Source organism: Cynoglossus semilaevis, chromosome 4, assembly GCF_000523025.1.
Source record: "Cynoglossus semilaevis isolate Cse_v1.0 chromosome 4, Cse_v1.0, whole genome shotgun sequence".
Lineage (NCBI taxonomy): Eukaryota > Metazoa > Chordata > Actinopteri > Pleuronectiformes > Cynoglossidae > Cynoglossus > Cynoglossus semilaevis.
Window position 1 is genome coordinate 2,756,588 of NC_024310.1, and position 16,754 is coordinate 2,773,341.

General features: G+C 43.8%; 1 protein-coding gene across 1 annotated transcript in view; it reads left to right on the top strand.

The window, feature by feature from the left end:
• fat3a (FAT atypical cadherin 3a) overlaps positions 1 to 16,754 on the top strand; it is a 127,139-nt gene that overhangs the window by 47,380 nt on the left and 63,005 nt on the right. Inside the window, exon 3 of the mRNA XM_025054841.1 lies at positions 8,771 to 12,097. Coding sequence (XP_024910609.1) covers positions 8,788 to 12,097 — 3,310 coding nt within the window. The 5' untranslated portion in view covers positions 8,771 to 8,787. The remainder of the gene's footprint in view (positions 1 to 8,770; positions 12,098 to 16,754) is intronic.

Sequence of the window (16,754 nt, forward strand, 5' to 3'; positions counted from 1 at the left end):
CCCCCCCCCCCTCCCCCCCCCCCCCCCCGCGTCCCACCGACGTGGGTACATTTAAAAGCTCGTAAAAGAGAAAGTGAGTTAGCCGATAATTATACAGTAAACCCCGCACGAATCAGGTATTAACGCCCACCCTGGAGTCCGTGTTGACTACAGTGTTCATTTAAAGCTTGGCGTAAACGCTTGTCGTTTTTACTGACTCGTATTATCACAGATCTTTGTCAAAGAATATAAAATATATATTTGCTAAATAATTATGTAGGATATATATATATTTGTAATGATCTGTTCCTCTCTCCAAAGAATAGCAGTACTTTATGTGTAAAATGAGGGATGGTGATTTATGTGTTCCCTGTTGCAGTGATAATCGGTACTTCTGGGTCGGCCTGAACAGAAGAAATCCATCGGATAGTTCCTGGGAATGGAGCGACGGACGGCCTGTGAGTAATGCAGTGACTGTATGTATTGTAGTGTGGTAAAGTACAGAATGGTTTAGTATTATATTGTATAGTATACCACATGTGTGTCGAACTCAAGGCCCGGGGGCCAAATGCGGCCCGCCAAGCCATTTTGTGTGGCCCGCAACAGAGTTTCTTAACCTCTAGTCTGGATGACCTATTATTTCAAAATATTGCCAGATTATCTCTTAAGTAAATGTATATATATATATATATTCTTTTTTCTTATTTCAATATATTTCTTTATTATGAGTACATTTTACTGAGTCGATTTGTGGCGAACATTCACGAGGAACTGGGTTTTTTTTTTCCCTGAAGATTGTTGGTTTTGTTAAACGTCTCTTCTTCATGTGTCGATAAAACACACATTGGCGTCACGCTGTGACAAAAGAACCCCCGGTGACTCAGAGCTACAACCTAACGATAAACAACGAGACACACATTCTACACACAACCCATTCACTCCACGCACGGATCGATCCTGAGCAGCCAATCAGGAGAGACTTCAGTTTGTTTTATCATCAGGTTTATTGGAGTTTTTTTTGAAAACGCCACCGTTCTCTGTAGTTCTTCTTCCTTCCTCCATGAGAGACAGTGGTGCTGTTTTTCTTTTTTTTTTAGCATCAGTAAATGTTGAAGAATAAAAGACAACAGTCGCTGAAATTCAGCAACAGTTCAAACAGGAGTGTGAAACAGTTGTCAGCGAGTCTGGGAACATCTCTGTGCTCAGAGCAGAGCTGGGGAGAAGACCTAACAACATCCTGGATCCTGGTACTCTGTCGTTCTACAACAAACACGAATAAGAAAAAAGAATTCCACATTGAGAAAAAGGTGACAAAGAGATTTGTTTTTTCAACAAACTGTCAGACAGACTGTACCTTCCACGTGTCACATCTGTCACTCCAGTGAATATAAGTATCTACACACGGGCGTGACACGGGTGTTGTTGTACATCATCCCACACTGCTTTGCTGCATCCAGTCCTGCAGGCCGGGCCGTTGTTAAACTGTTAATAGAATGTTCTTCGTTTGTCGTCGTCTTCGTTTGTGTTGAGCAGGAACGCATTCGTCAGAGAACGATTGTTGAAAGGTCAACGCTTCGCTCCGTTCCATATGTACGACAGTGTTTACGTTTGATGACAGCGCTGAAGGATGTCCTTTGTTGTAAGCTCCCTCCACTGGGGTTTGTTGATCAGAAGAAGGTCGCCAACATCTGAAGGGGAGGGGAAGGAGCGAGGGTGAGGAAAAGGACACAACGAAAAGGTTGGACGAACGACTGAGGGAGAATTGGGAGTGAGAGGGGGAGAAATAAAAAAGGGGGGAGAAATAATAAAGGGGGGGATTGATATGAGGAGGAAAATCGATGAAACTGAAGGGAGTGTTAAAAACAGCTGGATCAGTACTTGGTTGTGAGGTTGGAGGATGTGTGAAGTATTTGGTAATTAAAAAAAAAACAACGAGGTTTCTATTCAGATTTGAGAACAACAACTCCCAGAATGCCCGGCTCTGGTCGTACACTGTCTTTGCTGCAAAGATATAGCAGCGCATCGACGTTGACTAATCGGACAATAAAGTCGAAGTGGAGTTGATTAGTAATTTAATGACTACATCGTGTCGCCAGAGGAGGAGCTACAACGACACAAACATCCGTTGATGAAACTCTAACTCTTCTGTTGTAGCTTTGGCTGATGTGGAGAACCTTTTTGGTGTTCTGATTTTCCTTCATTCCTGTTGTCAATGATGAGTGTGTCCCAGTGTAAACACTCCTTCGACGCCTTCTTACTGGATGAAGAAACGGTCGGACGTGTAGCAGTGGTTGTGTTGATACGACTCAGATATTGATTGTTATTCTACTCCGATGATGTCGAGTGAAGAACCTCGAAGAGCCTTTTCTATACATGGATGATGTAAATGTTCTGTTATTTATGCCGCGCTTTTCTAGTTTGAGCAGCATTTGAAGTGCTTTTACACTCCAGCAGCCTGCTGCCTGAGGTTTGATGCTGCTGGCACAGACAACAGGAGTAATTTGAGGTTTAATATCTTCCCTGGTGACACACTGTGAGACAGCAGCAGCCAATCTGTCCATCGTCGCACTTCCTCTCACAGTCACATCTGAATCTGTCTGCTGAGAGATGGGTCCAAATTTAGCTCAAAGATAAATGAGTGTCTTTTTTTTTAACTTCATTCACGTCACTGTACTGTTGTTAATTCAACATTTTCATCGTCGTCGGTGAAGTGGACCAGAGTCCCAGACTGGATTGTGTCAGGAACGGCGCTATCCGTCGCTATGGTGACCCCTGAAGTACTGACAATACTGAACTGAATTTTTTCTCACGGCGTGAGAGAGTAGAAATCACGACCTACAGCAGGGGTCAGCGACCTTTTTGAAACTGAGAGCTACTTCAAGGGCACTTGGTAATACGAAGAGCTGCTTGTTTGATACAGACAAAATGTTGTGTCTTTCAGCAGCTTCACTTGAACTGAATGAACTCTGTTGTCGTAGTTCGACAGAGAAGATTCTAAAATGCACTTCACTTAAACACTCTGTGTTTTTACCAGAGTATGTATTTAATGTTACAGTATTTCAACAGGTCAGTGGGCCGGTACTTTATTATTCTATTTTATATTTACGTTGTTGGAATATTTTCATCATGTTGTAATTGTTTTTTTTTTCTTTACAAACGCCTTGATTTTATTGAGGCTCGTACACAGTCGTAGTCATTTCTTTCGGTTTCAGCCAAGAACTTTCCTTTCGATGCGTGGAGACACGGAGAACTCTTGGTGGAGATCATGTGATCCACTGGAACTTTTCCATTTTCCAAATCAGACCGGGTTGCCGTGACTGGTTGATGTCTTTCTTCTAGCAGATCTATTAACCAGAGCTGACATTTGCGATTGTAGGCGCCATTGTGCCATACTTCCTCTGTGAGGGTGAGATAATGCACGCCTCCTCCTCCCACCCTGTTCTCCCATCTCCTCCCTCCATCGTGCTGAGCTGTTTATTTCCTTCCTCCACCTCGTCGTCAATTCCCCATCGTCTGCCAGTCTGTCTTTCTGCCCGTCTGTAATTATCTCAGCAGGCACGGGATAACACTCCCAGTGTTTCTGCAAGAAAGCAGGAGTTTGTAGAGAAGCCTCTTAACTGACAAAACACGTTTTTCACAGGGTCTAGTTTTCCTGTCTGGTAAGTGGGCTGATGCTCAAATTCAATTCAATTTTTTATTTTATTTTTTCCTTTTACAAAACCGATCTGCAGCCCATCACCGCCTCTCTGCACCGAGTTCAGGTTTTGCATCAGAGCAGTTGAATAAAATAAAGTGTGTAGGACGGGTTTTTTCACATGTGGTGTTTCAGATAAGAGGCTTTCAGGCCTGGAGCAAAGTCCAGACATTTTTCAAGAGATTGTTCGCTGTGTGAGAATTGAATGCCACAGATATATCTGCTGTCAGATCAAGAAAAATGACAAACACACACAGGAACCCACATGGATGCATCTGAAGAGAGAGACCACGTCCTTGGTTTTTGAAAATACTGTATCATTTTTGTTGTAACGACTTTATTGATTCTATATCTTCATAGGATAGAAACGCTGTTTTCTGGTCCTGAAATTCAAACAGTATCTGCAGAATTTTCTGGAAACATTTCCTCCCCTGTGAACCGTCCGTCTGATTGACAGTTCACAGTCGGTGGAATTCTAATTCCAAATACCCTCTGTAGCGCAGACATTTGATAAAATCAAACAGAAGGTCAGGGTATGATCGCAGTTGATAAAATCAAACAGAAGGTCAGGGTCGGAAGGTCGACCCAAACGTCAGTCGACATTTTACTAACGCTCTCCTTCGGAATGGAGAAGTTATATCAATATCAAATACATTTTTTAAAAAATGTGTCCAGATATTTTTACTTTTGATCCACAACAGTCCAACGTTCCTCTTCACGTCCCTGAAACAAAACCTAAAAATTCTAGTTTTATTCTAATTTTAACATTTTCTGGGTCAGTCGATGAAAAAGGAATTCTGTTCCTTCTCCGTTGGACGGTTTTTGTACAAAGACCTCAGCCGAGTTCAGCCTCCACAGGAAGGCCGTCGTCGGGTGAGTCACGCTTTACGGAGCAGCAGAATTATTCTCGCCTCCTGCTTTACGTTCTTGTTCTGACAGCTTCGCACCACGTGCAGGAATCCTCCGTCAGTTCATGTGTTTCTGACTGCAGTGTGATGCCTCTTTCAATGCATACTGAGCATAAAGCCAGTGTCAGAGATGGTGTGTGTGTGTGTGTGTGTGTGTCAGGGGCGTGAAGAGCTGCTGGATGCTTTTTGCCATGCAATTCAAGGCCAATTAGCCTTTAATGAAAAGCTAATGAGAGGCAGTTTAGAGCTGACAGTAAGTGGGACTTCTCTGTGGTGCATGATTTCGTGTGTGTGTGTGTGTGTCGCGACGCAGTCTCTTCATCTTTGTCTTTATCTCTGTCTGAAATAGAGCGAGAGAGAGAGAGAGATGAAGAAAAAGGCGGCAGACGCAGTCTTTGGAGGTTTCCCCAACAACGTGACAATTATGTGCTCAAAAGCAGAGAAGCCGATAATTTGTAATGAATGTAATTTGCAGAGTGTTTGTGCAATTCCTACAATATTTTCCACTCAAGCGTCAACCGCTCGCTACGATTCTCGCGTCACTTACGCTGCTGTGGTTTTCCCAGATCGTCTTCTTCTTCTTCTTTAATGATTCTCTCTGTGATGCAGTTGTAATTAATTCTCCGTATGTTGGATTTTTTGGGTTTTAATCTTTAGACCAAAGTTTGCTAGGGTAGGTAAATACCACATTTTTACATGGGGGCAGGGCAGGGTACATCCATGATCGGATCGGCTGTCGGAGGTTTGGAGGTCCTACAACAGGAAAAGGTGACAAAACCCTTTTAGTATCACTGTGAGTTATGTTTCAGCAGAAAGACATTAGAATGGAGGTCCTACAACAGGAAAAGGTGACGTTTTGATTCCTTTTGAGGTTCTACCGTTTTGATTAGGTTCTGACCCAACGGTTAGCCGTGAATCGAGACGCATCGATCGACTGAATGATCGGAATTGACCGGTTTTTGGGTTTACCTTGACTGACCAGTCACATGTGATTAGGCAGCTGGTCATTAAGTGTATTGAGTTCGGTGTTGGAGAACCGGGGTGGACACTGGAACTAATGGGTCATTAGCTCGGTACTACTTTACAACGAGCCAGGAAAGCTTCACCGTCGCTATTTGTAGGTAGCAGTAAGGCTAACTGTAGAGCAGCCGCCATCGTGAAACCTCAGACTCGGCGTTAAAAGAACTGATTCATGTGTTTGTTTAGTTTGTCGTAGCGTGTCAGACGACAGAGCAGAGACGATTTTTGTTTGTCAAAACAATTCTCCGTTAATGCTGAAGAAACAACATCAAACAGTTGAAAACCCGTCTTGTTGTCCCTGCTTTATGACTTGACTGTGTTTAATATTATAACGTCCAAGACAAAGAAAAAACACAGTTGTGTGTTTAACCGGCAGATGTTTTATATGTCTTTGATGTGAGTACCAGTCTCTCATTCATGTACTCATTGGTGTCAGCTGTATCCTTGTTTAAATGGTTATAAATGACTGTGACTGTAAAAATGCACTCTGTTCTAAAGTGATATTCCAGTGACTTTCATATCATGCACTTGGAGAAAAGTGGATTGTGTTCGTCGTGATTGATGTGACTGTTTAGTTCCATGTTTTAAAGTCTGCGTTACTTATGGCTAGAACAAGATCATAAAACACACACACACAGACACACACACGCACATGCACATATTTTAAATGGAGAAACGTGTTTACAGCCGCGCTTCAGAGAAAACACGGGCGTAGGCACAAATTGCGACAATTGCGGCACCAACCTGCACCGCCGGTCCCCGTCTGTGGCAGACGGTCTCTTTGCAGAGATTGTTGTCACTGATCTCAGCAGATTTATCTGAATGAGGGAGCGGCGCAGCATCAGATACATGTGCTCTTCGTCAACCCGCTGCACACTGCCCTCCGAGCAGCCCTCAGGGAATGGCTCCAGATATGGGATGAACCGCGAGAGAGCGTGTGTGTGTGTGTGTGTGTGTGTGCGTGTGTCAGTGAACACTTTACCCAGATGTCTGTTTATAGTCCTCCCAAATCTGGCTGCCCCTGGGGTATTGTGGGATTGTAACGAGTGAGAATAACAGCCGAGTGACTTGAAGCTCTACAGTTGGAGCGGCGGCGCCGCCGCGGCCTAATAGGCGTTTTCCGCTCATCTGCCGTTTCTCCCAGCATACACATCACAGTAAACACTATTAGGAAGTAATGGAACTTTGACTCAGTTGTCGGTCGTGTTCCGAGCAGATAAGGGTTGAGTGTCACTTTAAAAGAGAGCTCACTGTGTGATTGGACGGGGGTGAGGGGGGGGGGCTCATCTGCCCCCTGATGGGTTGAAAATGTAGTGTGTTTTCCTAAACTGGGATTCGGTGCATTTTAGTATTTTGATCTCCGTACTTATGATACTGAAGTATTACATCACATTAACACAGGTTTTCTAAGCAGCCAATTCAGCTTGATTTGTTAATGTCATTTTTAGAGTGTTTTATAGAAACCGTACAAATATAAAGTACACAAAAGCTCCTTGTTCAGTGACCTCGGTAAGACTTTAGTTTTTATACATTCTCTGGCAGTGTCTACATTTTCTCACGTTAAAATCTGCAGCTATATGTCACAGCATTCCTCCTCCCTCTTGTTAAATTTCTGGAATAACATCGGTGTATTGTTCAACTGTGTCCCTGGTATTAAACCAGCAACCCCGTGGAATCTGATCACGTTAGTCCGAAACTGTGATGTGAGGCTCAAATTATATTTATCCAAAAAAAAAAAAACCAAAAAAAAAACATAAAATGTTACAGTTCAGACGATTGGTTTTCACACCACGAGCACGTTGTTTTTTTGGCCTGGCTCTTATAGTCCTTGGATATCTCCTGTATGTATTTAGCAGTGTAAATATACGGTGTCAGTAGCCAAGGAGGTAAATCAAACAAATGGATACTAGACCGTTCAAGTACTACCCATCGGCCACATAGTGAGGAGTGTCAATAGCCTTTAGTTTAGTCTGAAGTTTACACCCGAGTGTTTAAAGTGAAATCCGAGCCTGTATTCAACACAGTCAGAGCACTGTTCCAAAGTTGGTGCTCCTTTGTTCCACTGTTGGTTCTGTAAGCCGTGCTGACCCGTTAAAAGCTGACTCAGACACCGCCAGCAGGAAAATCCTTGAGTACGCGTCTCTATTGTCCACCTTTAATGTCCAGCCTGGATGGAGTTGACCCAGAGCTGACGGAAGGTCGGACAAAACCAGGTGGTTGTTTTGTTTTTTCTGCTCAGGCGATTGTGGCCTTTCTTTCCTGAACTGCCCGTAATTGAAGTCTAAATGCAGACGTAGAGCATTGTTTCAGCTGAGGTGGGATTTAGTCATGGTTAAAAAGCCGAGAGTTGTTTTTTCTTTTTTTTTATTCTACTCAAATGTCAAGGTTTGACTTGAATTACTGGTGTGTGTTTGTATGTGTGTGGTTAGCAGTATGTATTCATCGGAGCAGGCTGTTATTATCAGTGCACTCGGACATGGGCTTTTTTTTTTTTTTCCTGCCCATCTCTCCGTCCCTTTCGGTGGAAAGTGCTCAGTCATCAAAATGCAGACCACTGTGGCACAGCTACGGCCACAACACGGCTTTTACCGGATCAGGCTTCATCCCTACACTGGCACATACCTGTGGTCGCTTGGTTTCAGAACACTTTTTCTTTCTTTTCCAACCAAAAAAGAAAGAAAAAAGGAACACAACGACTGCACGCCTCAGAGTTTTATACGTGTTTTTGTTTAACTGAAGATACTACATGGTTTTGAAAGGGATACTGCTGTGTTTGTCGGGTATTTCAGGAAAAAGGGTTATGAACGGGTCATCGTATCACAGCCCATCATTTTGTTCTCTGCATTTTTTGCGTGTTTGTTTTAGTGTCGATGCAGGCTCTTTCCTAGCCGTACAATTATTTTGTTCCTTCTCAAACCACCTCTGGTTTTTCAAAAACTAGCAATTGACTTAGAGTGTCCAACGACCACACAGAGATGATGTCATCCCCCATTTTGGCTGCCTGATAACTTTGGATAACTCCTCTTTCCTCACCCAGATCAATGGATAATTAGCCGCCTGTTAGCTCCGCAAAGTTCTAGATAGTTCTGCTTCTACGTTTCTAACACTTGCTGCGAATCCTTCATTCACCACTTACCTTTTTTTTTCTTTTTTTCTCTTTTCGTTTCAGAATAAAGTGATGATGGGATGGATGTGAATATGGGCCAGTGGGCAGGCATGCGAGCCCCTTTCTACAGCCTGGCCCTGCTGCTGCCTTTGCTGCTCCTTACGTCACCACTCTGCTGCAGCCAGAGCACACAGGGGGGGCCTCAGGATGGACCCCATTTTGGCTTCACTCAGGCTGTCTACCGTGCCACAGTTTATGAGAACTCAGCAGCACGCACCTATGCCAACAGTAAAATTAAAATGGGCATCCACCTGGCCCAGCGCTCGTGGGACGTCCGCTACCGGATCACCTCAGGTGACGACGAAGGGCTGTTCAAGGCGGAGGAGTTTGTGCTGGGGGATTTCTGCTTCTTGCGGATAAGGACTAAAGGCGGCAACGCAGCTATCTTGAATCGAGAGATCCAGGATAATTACGTGTTGACTGTTAAAGCCTCTGTCAAAGGAGAGGCTTTCCTAGAGACCTGGACTAAAGTCAGCATCCAGGTTCTGGATATGAATGACCTCCGTCCGTTGTTCTCACCGACCACTTACTCCGTGACCATAGCGGAGAGCACACCTCTCAGGACTAGTATAGCACAAGTAACTGCCACGGATGCAGACATTGGCTCCAACGGGGAGTTTTACTACTTTTTTAAGGAGAAAATGGAGCTGTTTGCAGTGCACCCCACCAGTGGAGTAGTTTCACTGAGCGGGAAGCTAAACGTGGATGAGCAGAGTCGCTATGACTTGGAAATCCTGGCAGTGGACCGTGGCATGAAGCTCTACGGAAATAATGGGGTCAGCAGCACAGCCAAGCTTTTTGTTCATGTAGAGCGCGTGAATGAGCACGCCCCAGTGATGAATGTTGTCACTCTGAGCCCATCGTGGCTTGATAAAAACCCTGTCTATGCTGTGGTCACCGTTACCGACCTCGACGAGGGCATTAATGGGGAAATAGACTCGGTGGACATCGTGGGTGGAGACCCTTTGGAGCAGTTTTTCATAGAAATGTCTGAGGAAGAGGAGTTTGCCATAAAAGCCTCAGAGTCATTGAACTGGGACTTATATCCCTACGGTTGTAACCTGACTTTACAGGCTAAAGACAAGGGAGCGCCACAGAAGTTCTCTACTGTCAGACTTGTCCACATTATTGTCAAGAGACCGCACACAGAGGAAGTTAAATTTGAGCAGGAGGTGTACGAGGTTAGCCTGAATGAAATATCACCCCCAGGCACAGTTGTAGAGGCTGTTAAAATCAAACCAGAGCCCGATGATGCAGAGTACATCCTGACACCTTCTGCCGATTCAGCTTTCTTTCAAATGAACACCTTAACAGGTGTCGTCTCCACCAAGAGGTGGTTCACTCAAGTGACCCAGAATGTCTTCAATCTGGAAGTCATGGAATCAGACAGCGAGCTCAGAGTCAAAGTTCGGGTGACAATTGAGGATGCCAACGATAACACACCCACATTCGCACAGTCCTCCTATGAGATTTTTGTGAATGAGAGTGTGCCCGTCGGGACCAGTGTGTTAACAGTGTCAGCTGTGGACGAGGATTTGGGAGAAAACGGCTACATAACCTACAGCATTTCCAGCCTTCATCTGTTACCTTTTAGAATTAATCAGTTTTCAGGAGTTATCAGCACCACGAAAGAGCTGGACTTTGAGTCGTCACCAGAGAGCTTTGTGTTCGTCGTCAGAGCGTCTGACTGGGGATCACCTTACAGACGAGAGAGTGAAGTTAATGTAACAATCCACTTGGAGAATGTAAACGATAACCAGCCATTGTTTGAAAACGTCGCGTGCCAAGGTGTGATCTCACGGGACTTCCCAGTCGATGAAGTGATCACCACAATGTCAGCGATCGACGTAGATGAGCTGGAGCTTGTAAAATACAAAATCATTTCAGGGAACGAATTGGGATACTTTGACCTGAACCCGGACTCAGGGGTCCTTGCACTACAACATTCCCTCGCCACAGCCAATCCAAAGAACAATGTGTTCAGTCTAAAAATAACTGCCACCGACGGTGAGAACTTTTCTGACCCTATGTTTGTCAACATCTCCATCGTTCACGGAAAATCTCCTCCCAAAGGATTCACCTGTAAAGAGACAAAGGTAGCCCAAAAATTAGCTGAGAAGTTGCTCAAAAAGTCCAAAGCTAGCACCAAGCCCAAAATCGAGGAAGGTTTTATCGATCTTTTCTCTGTTAATAGACAAACGCCCCAGTTTGATAAAGCGTTTCCGACAGACATTTCAGTGAGGGAAGACCTCCAGGTCGGCTCCAGCGTGTTTCAGGTAAACGCGTTTGACGGAGACACAGGATTCAACGGTCACATTCTGTATGCGATTTCAGATGGAAACATTGACAGCTGTTTCACCATTAACATGGAAACCGGCCTCGTTAGTGTCTTTTTGCCCATGGATAGAGAAAAGAGAGATCGTTATCTCCTCAACCTGACGATCTTTGACCTTGGCCTGCCACAGAAAACCGCCTGGCGTTTGCTTACAGTCTACATAGAGGATGCTAACGATAACGCTCCCCAGTTTCTGCAGGAGGGAGGCTATAAAATTCTCCTACCTGAAAACACAGCCATCGGTACAGACGTCATACAGGTTGAAGCCACCGACAAAGACCTCGGAGCCAATGGGGATGTTACGTATTCTATACTGACCAGCACGACCCAATTTAGCATCAACTCCACTAACGGCATAGTGTACGTTGCTGGTCAGTTAGACAGAGAGTTCGTGTCTACTTTTAACTTGAAGATCGAGGCTCGAGACAAAGCCGACAGAGGAAGCCAAAAGTTTTCCACCACAACACTAAAAATCATATTGGAAGATGTAAACGACTGCCCCCCCCTCTTCATCCCCAGCGTGTACAAGGCCAAGGCCCTGGAGGATCTGCCAGTGGGAACCGTTGTGGCTTGGTTAGAGACCTTGGATCCAGATTTGGGGTTGGGAGGCCAGGTGCGATACTCTCTTGCAAATGATTACAATGGTTGGTTTGAAGTGGACAAAGCCAGCGGGGCCATCCGACTGACCAAGGAGCTCGACTACGAGACCCAACAGTTCTACAATCTCACTGTGAAGGCCAAAGACAAGGGAAGACCGGTTTCTCTGCTCTCCGTCACTTTTGTGGAGGTGGAAGTGGTGGATGTGAACGAAAACCTCTACACCCCGTACTTCTCCCACTTTGCCCTGTCAGGATTGGTTAAAGAGAACGCCCGTATTGGAACTACCCTTCTTCAGGTTACTGCGAACGATGACGACAGCGGGAGAGACGGTGAAATCCAGTACTCCATCCGTGATGGGAGTGGACTCGGAAGATTTGCGATTGATGAAGAGACGGGTGAGTCTTATTAGTATTTTTTATCGTTTTCAAGGTTTAAAGAATGTACTTCATAATAGCACAAACACTTTACTGAAAATATCTTAGTGTTGCATGTTCTTAGTTCTGTTATTATTGGATCAATGTTGGCAAACTTGGAAACTAACTACCATAAACCAAATTCAAAGTAAAACTCCATAAGTGGAGCAGTAGTGAAAAAGCCTGAGAACATTCATGTCATCCAAGCAGCCGCTGACTAATGTAGGACATGGAACTACGTCCTGGTTCAGCTTTAAATATCCTGCTGCTGATTTCCACATTCACTGCCATCAGTTAACTACTTGACGGTTAACTAATTGGCTATTATGGTTATTTGGGTAAAACGTCAGTGTTTTTTGAGTTCCTGACAGGATACTGCTAACAACGCTAGTCTGGCTAACAAAAATAATCATTTCTAAATGCTGTGGACGTGGTGGGTTTGGAGCTCAGAAACATTTGAAATTATTCAAATGACATAATTAAATCTGTACTTCCATGGTTTCATTGTAAATAAGCAACAGAAATAACATGCTGTGATCAACCAGACCTGTCATTCAGATCATGTTGGTTGACCAGACCTGTCATTCAGATCATGTTGGTAAAAGTTGATAACAGTAGCAGTTATTTACTGCATGTCTACTCCAGATTATTTGATTGAGATACACTTTCAGTCGACTTTCTCCGTTCAGTATCATGTTAAACAAAGAATGGTGTGGTCAAACTCAGGGGTCGTCCCAAAAAGTAGATCACGATCCACCAGTACATTGGACATCACAAGCAATTAAAATAATTTAAAAAAATAGCAAACACTAACTTTAATATTCAAAGGACTTATTTGATATGACACTTTTCAAAATCATGTAGAGACAGTTTTTCCAGAAATAAGGCAGCGATATCTGAACAAACTACAGATGGTTGGCTGTATTTCCTCTGACTATTTTTAGGCTGTTTTATGTGTATTTTACACACTGGTGTTTTGACTTGAAGTGATGTGTATTTTACACACTGGTGTTTTGAAGTGCATTTTATGTGTAGGAGGGTTTTTTTTTCCTGTGATGAATTCCTTCCTTAAAATAATAAGGCCGTGGGCGGCCTAATGCAGGAGGGAGGAATGTTGCTGTGATGATGATTTGTTGATATGCTGTCGTTGTATTAGAGCCTGGCTGTAAATACCTTCGCTTCCTACATGCACGGACTCACACTTATCTGGAGTGTGAGTCTGTCCATGTCTTGTTCTCACCCACTCTGTTCAACAAGCTCCACACATCAAGACTTGTCTTAATCACAGTGTCACTTCTTCCTGGGAACCCAAGTGTTCTGAGAGAGAAAGAGGGTGTCAGAGAGTGAGGAGGAGGAGGAGGAGGTGATGGAGGTGAAGGAGAATTCATGGCTCTCGGTGATTAATTTCTAACAGGCAGGGAGGCCCACGGCTTTGTTTCCCAACAAAACCCGCTTTGTGAAGAGCTCTGAATGTACAGGCAGGAGTTAACGTGAAGGAACCCCATGCAAACACACACACATACACACACCTACTGTTAGGAGTTGACATTTAGAGTAAACTCATTAGGTTAATCCAAACATAAAACATGCTGACCCCGGTGATTTGGCATTATTTCAACGTCAGACTATTGGACTTTGGCAATTTGTTGCCGTGCCTGGTCGTTAGGTCTAACCTTTGTGTTTTGACCGAGTTGAACGGCAAAAATAGGAATTCCCGAGTATGGAAACAGAATTTAAAATATACACAAACAAACATCTGCTGTGTTGAAGGGCGTAGGCAGCCGTGGCCTGGAGGTGGAGTCAGAGCTGCTTTATTCCCATAGAAGTGGAGAATTTTACAGGAAATGAAAATTCTCATTTGTGATATCTACCAGTTTGAGTTGGAATAAATTCATTCTTCAACAGAATGTGCTGTTGATTTTTCTGTAATTTTAACAGCATTTAAATAAATGTGCAGTTTGCCAGCAGAGCTTGTTGTCTAATGACAGCGTAATAATCACACACTGTTTCCTTCAAGACAAATGGTCTGCTTTGTTTGGAAAATGATCACAAACTCCTTAAACCATACAGAGATCTTGAGCTAAAATCACCAAAAAAAAAACGTCCTGACATTTAGAAATAAAGTAAAATAATATGTTTTTTTTGATGATGATCAAGTCATAGAAATAAAGTAAAATAAAATGTTTTTGTTTTTTTTTCCAGCTGTGGTTGGGAATTGAGAATTGAAATTGCTTCAGAACCACTGTGGTTCCCTTTCCCTTTCAAGTCTCTGAAATAGTACGTGGGTCTCGGAAATGTTATAATTAGCATCAAAACGTGTCAAATGTGTTAATGTTTGCGTGAGTTCATGGTTGAATAGAGACATTGTGTCGTAACCTTAACACAGTCTGTGTTTTGATTGTCGTCAGTTTCGAGTGATTTCCTGAAATCTAACCTGGGGAACTCCTCCGCTGGCATGTATTTACTAATATTAGTTGTGTAAACGGAGTATTTTTAGACTATTCATTCTGCATGATGTCATGGGTTATCATACCTCCTATAGAGTTTCAGACCTGGTCTGGTGTTTCAGCGCCGTTGCAGCTCGGGGGCGTTAGCCCGTACCAGCGCGTGGGTGCGGTAACGGTCCGTTGTCACCTCATCCACCTTAAACTGCCGTGGATCGCTTGTTTTTTTCTACTGTCGTGCATGTTTGCGTGATGTCGTCACGTCTCTGCGGGTGTCGTCGCGGTGTAACCTCCGTGTGACTGTGACCTTTGGAGCGCTGTTTGATGACAACGGTATTGTTAATACTGTCGTTTCTGTTACTGTGATCACTGAAGGCATCACGACATTCATCAGAGCAACCAACGCGGCTGTTGTTGTTGAGGTCCCTGGTTTGTGTGTGTGTGTGTTTGTGTGTGTGTGTGTTAGCAGCAGGAAATGACCATAAATAAATGGTGTTTGAATACTGTGCTTCCTATTGACTGAAGCCAATGAAGTAACAAAGACTCCAAGCCTTTGTTCAATTTGTAAAAAGGACAAGTGAATTATGGGCCATTTACTCATGAAAAAAAGTCTTTCACAAGATAATGGTCCAAAAAAATGTCGTCGACGACAGTGAACACACACACAAACAGGACGACAGTTAAGAGTTTGTTGTGTATTTATCAGATTTTCTTCTGGAAAAAAAAGTCGTGGCATTTTTTTCTTTAAGGTCAAGGTTCAAGTGTGTTTTCATTTTTGTTTATTTTAGTTTCTTATATTGTCATGTTGTGACACTATGGAGATATACAGTATGTTTTGATAGTGTGTGCGGTTCCCCCTACAGGCTGAGGGCTGAGGTTGTCCGATTGTGGTTTGGCCATGTGGAAAAAAAAAAAAAAAAGCAGCGCCTCTGTGTGACTGCTTACTCATTGGTTAGATTTCTTGCAGAAAAAAAAAAAAATATATAAAGTGAGGATAGCCTGAGGTTGGCCTCAGTGTAGGGGGCGCCAACACACACACACACACATGTAGAGTGTGTCACGTAGGGTATGATTTCATGGAAGTGGAGGGCAGTTTGGGAAGAAGAATTAAACCTGGGTGAATGGCCTACAGAGCTATTGGTCATAACACACACACACACACACACACACACACACAGTAACTAACTATATCTCTAGATCCCGACCAGAACAAAAACAGCGTCTCGATTTCAGTAACTCACTTCGCCTCAGGCTTCGTTCCTAATGACAAAAACAGCAGTGCCCTGCGCGCGTGTGTGTGTGTGTGTGTGCGCGCACGCTAACCTGTTTGTGTAAACATTAGGTTTGTTAGTGCACGGTTTTGTGGGTTAAGCAAGGACATAATCATAATGCACCGCAGTTAGTGCTGCCCCTACAGGTGGCGTATAGAAATAGCAGCGTCTTTGACTCCGTCTGTCTGCAGTTTGAAACCTCAGTTTAAAGAACGGCAGTTTTTCAACCGTTTGACAGACAGCAGCGTGATGATGAAGACGAGGCCAACGCAGGTTTCCAGATGGTGTAACAGGATGGAGGGATCTCCGGGGTCAGAGGTCAAAGATCCAGTTTATCTACAGGAGAATGGAGTTCTTGTCCTTATCTCACGGCAGGAGTAGGTCATTTGTTATCTTAGCCACAAAACGTCTGAGGCTTCGTGTGAGACGCTGAGGCTGGGCTGATCAAAAATGTCCTTAGAACTCGAAGGTTACATGGAATCGCTACAAGAACGCGACATGGAATGATGTCACCGTGTAGGTCGGTCCAGGAATGATTAGTAGAGTCGATCCACGGAGCCTCGATGGAAATCTACTTGAATTTCAGTCTAGACTGAAGTCGACAGAAACCACAGAGAAAGTGAAGTCTGATGGTGAAAGTCGCACCGCAACCGAATGTGAGTTATGGTTTTAAGATTGGACTGTGGGTTTCTGAAGGCTCGTAAACAGGACTCTGCTGCAGGGCTGTTTACAGCGACGCATCAACGGTGTCAGAAAATACAAAAAAAATATAGAATTCCAACAATTCAAGGTCATAAATTGATAAAAATCAATTTCTATCGTGTTAGGACATCATGCCATAAAAACTATATCTTAGTGAAGCAGGGTCGGAGGAGAATCCTTATGTTTGTTAACCTGTTGAGTTGGCAGTTAATTAGCGGTTTA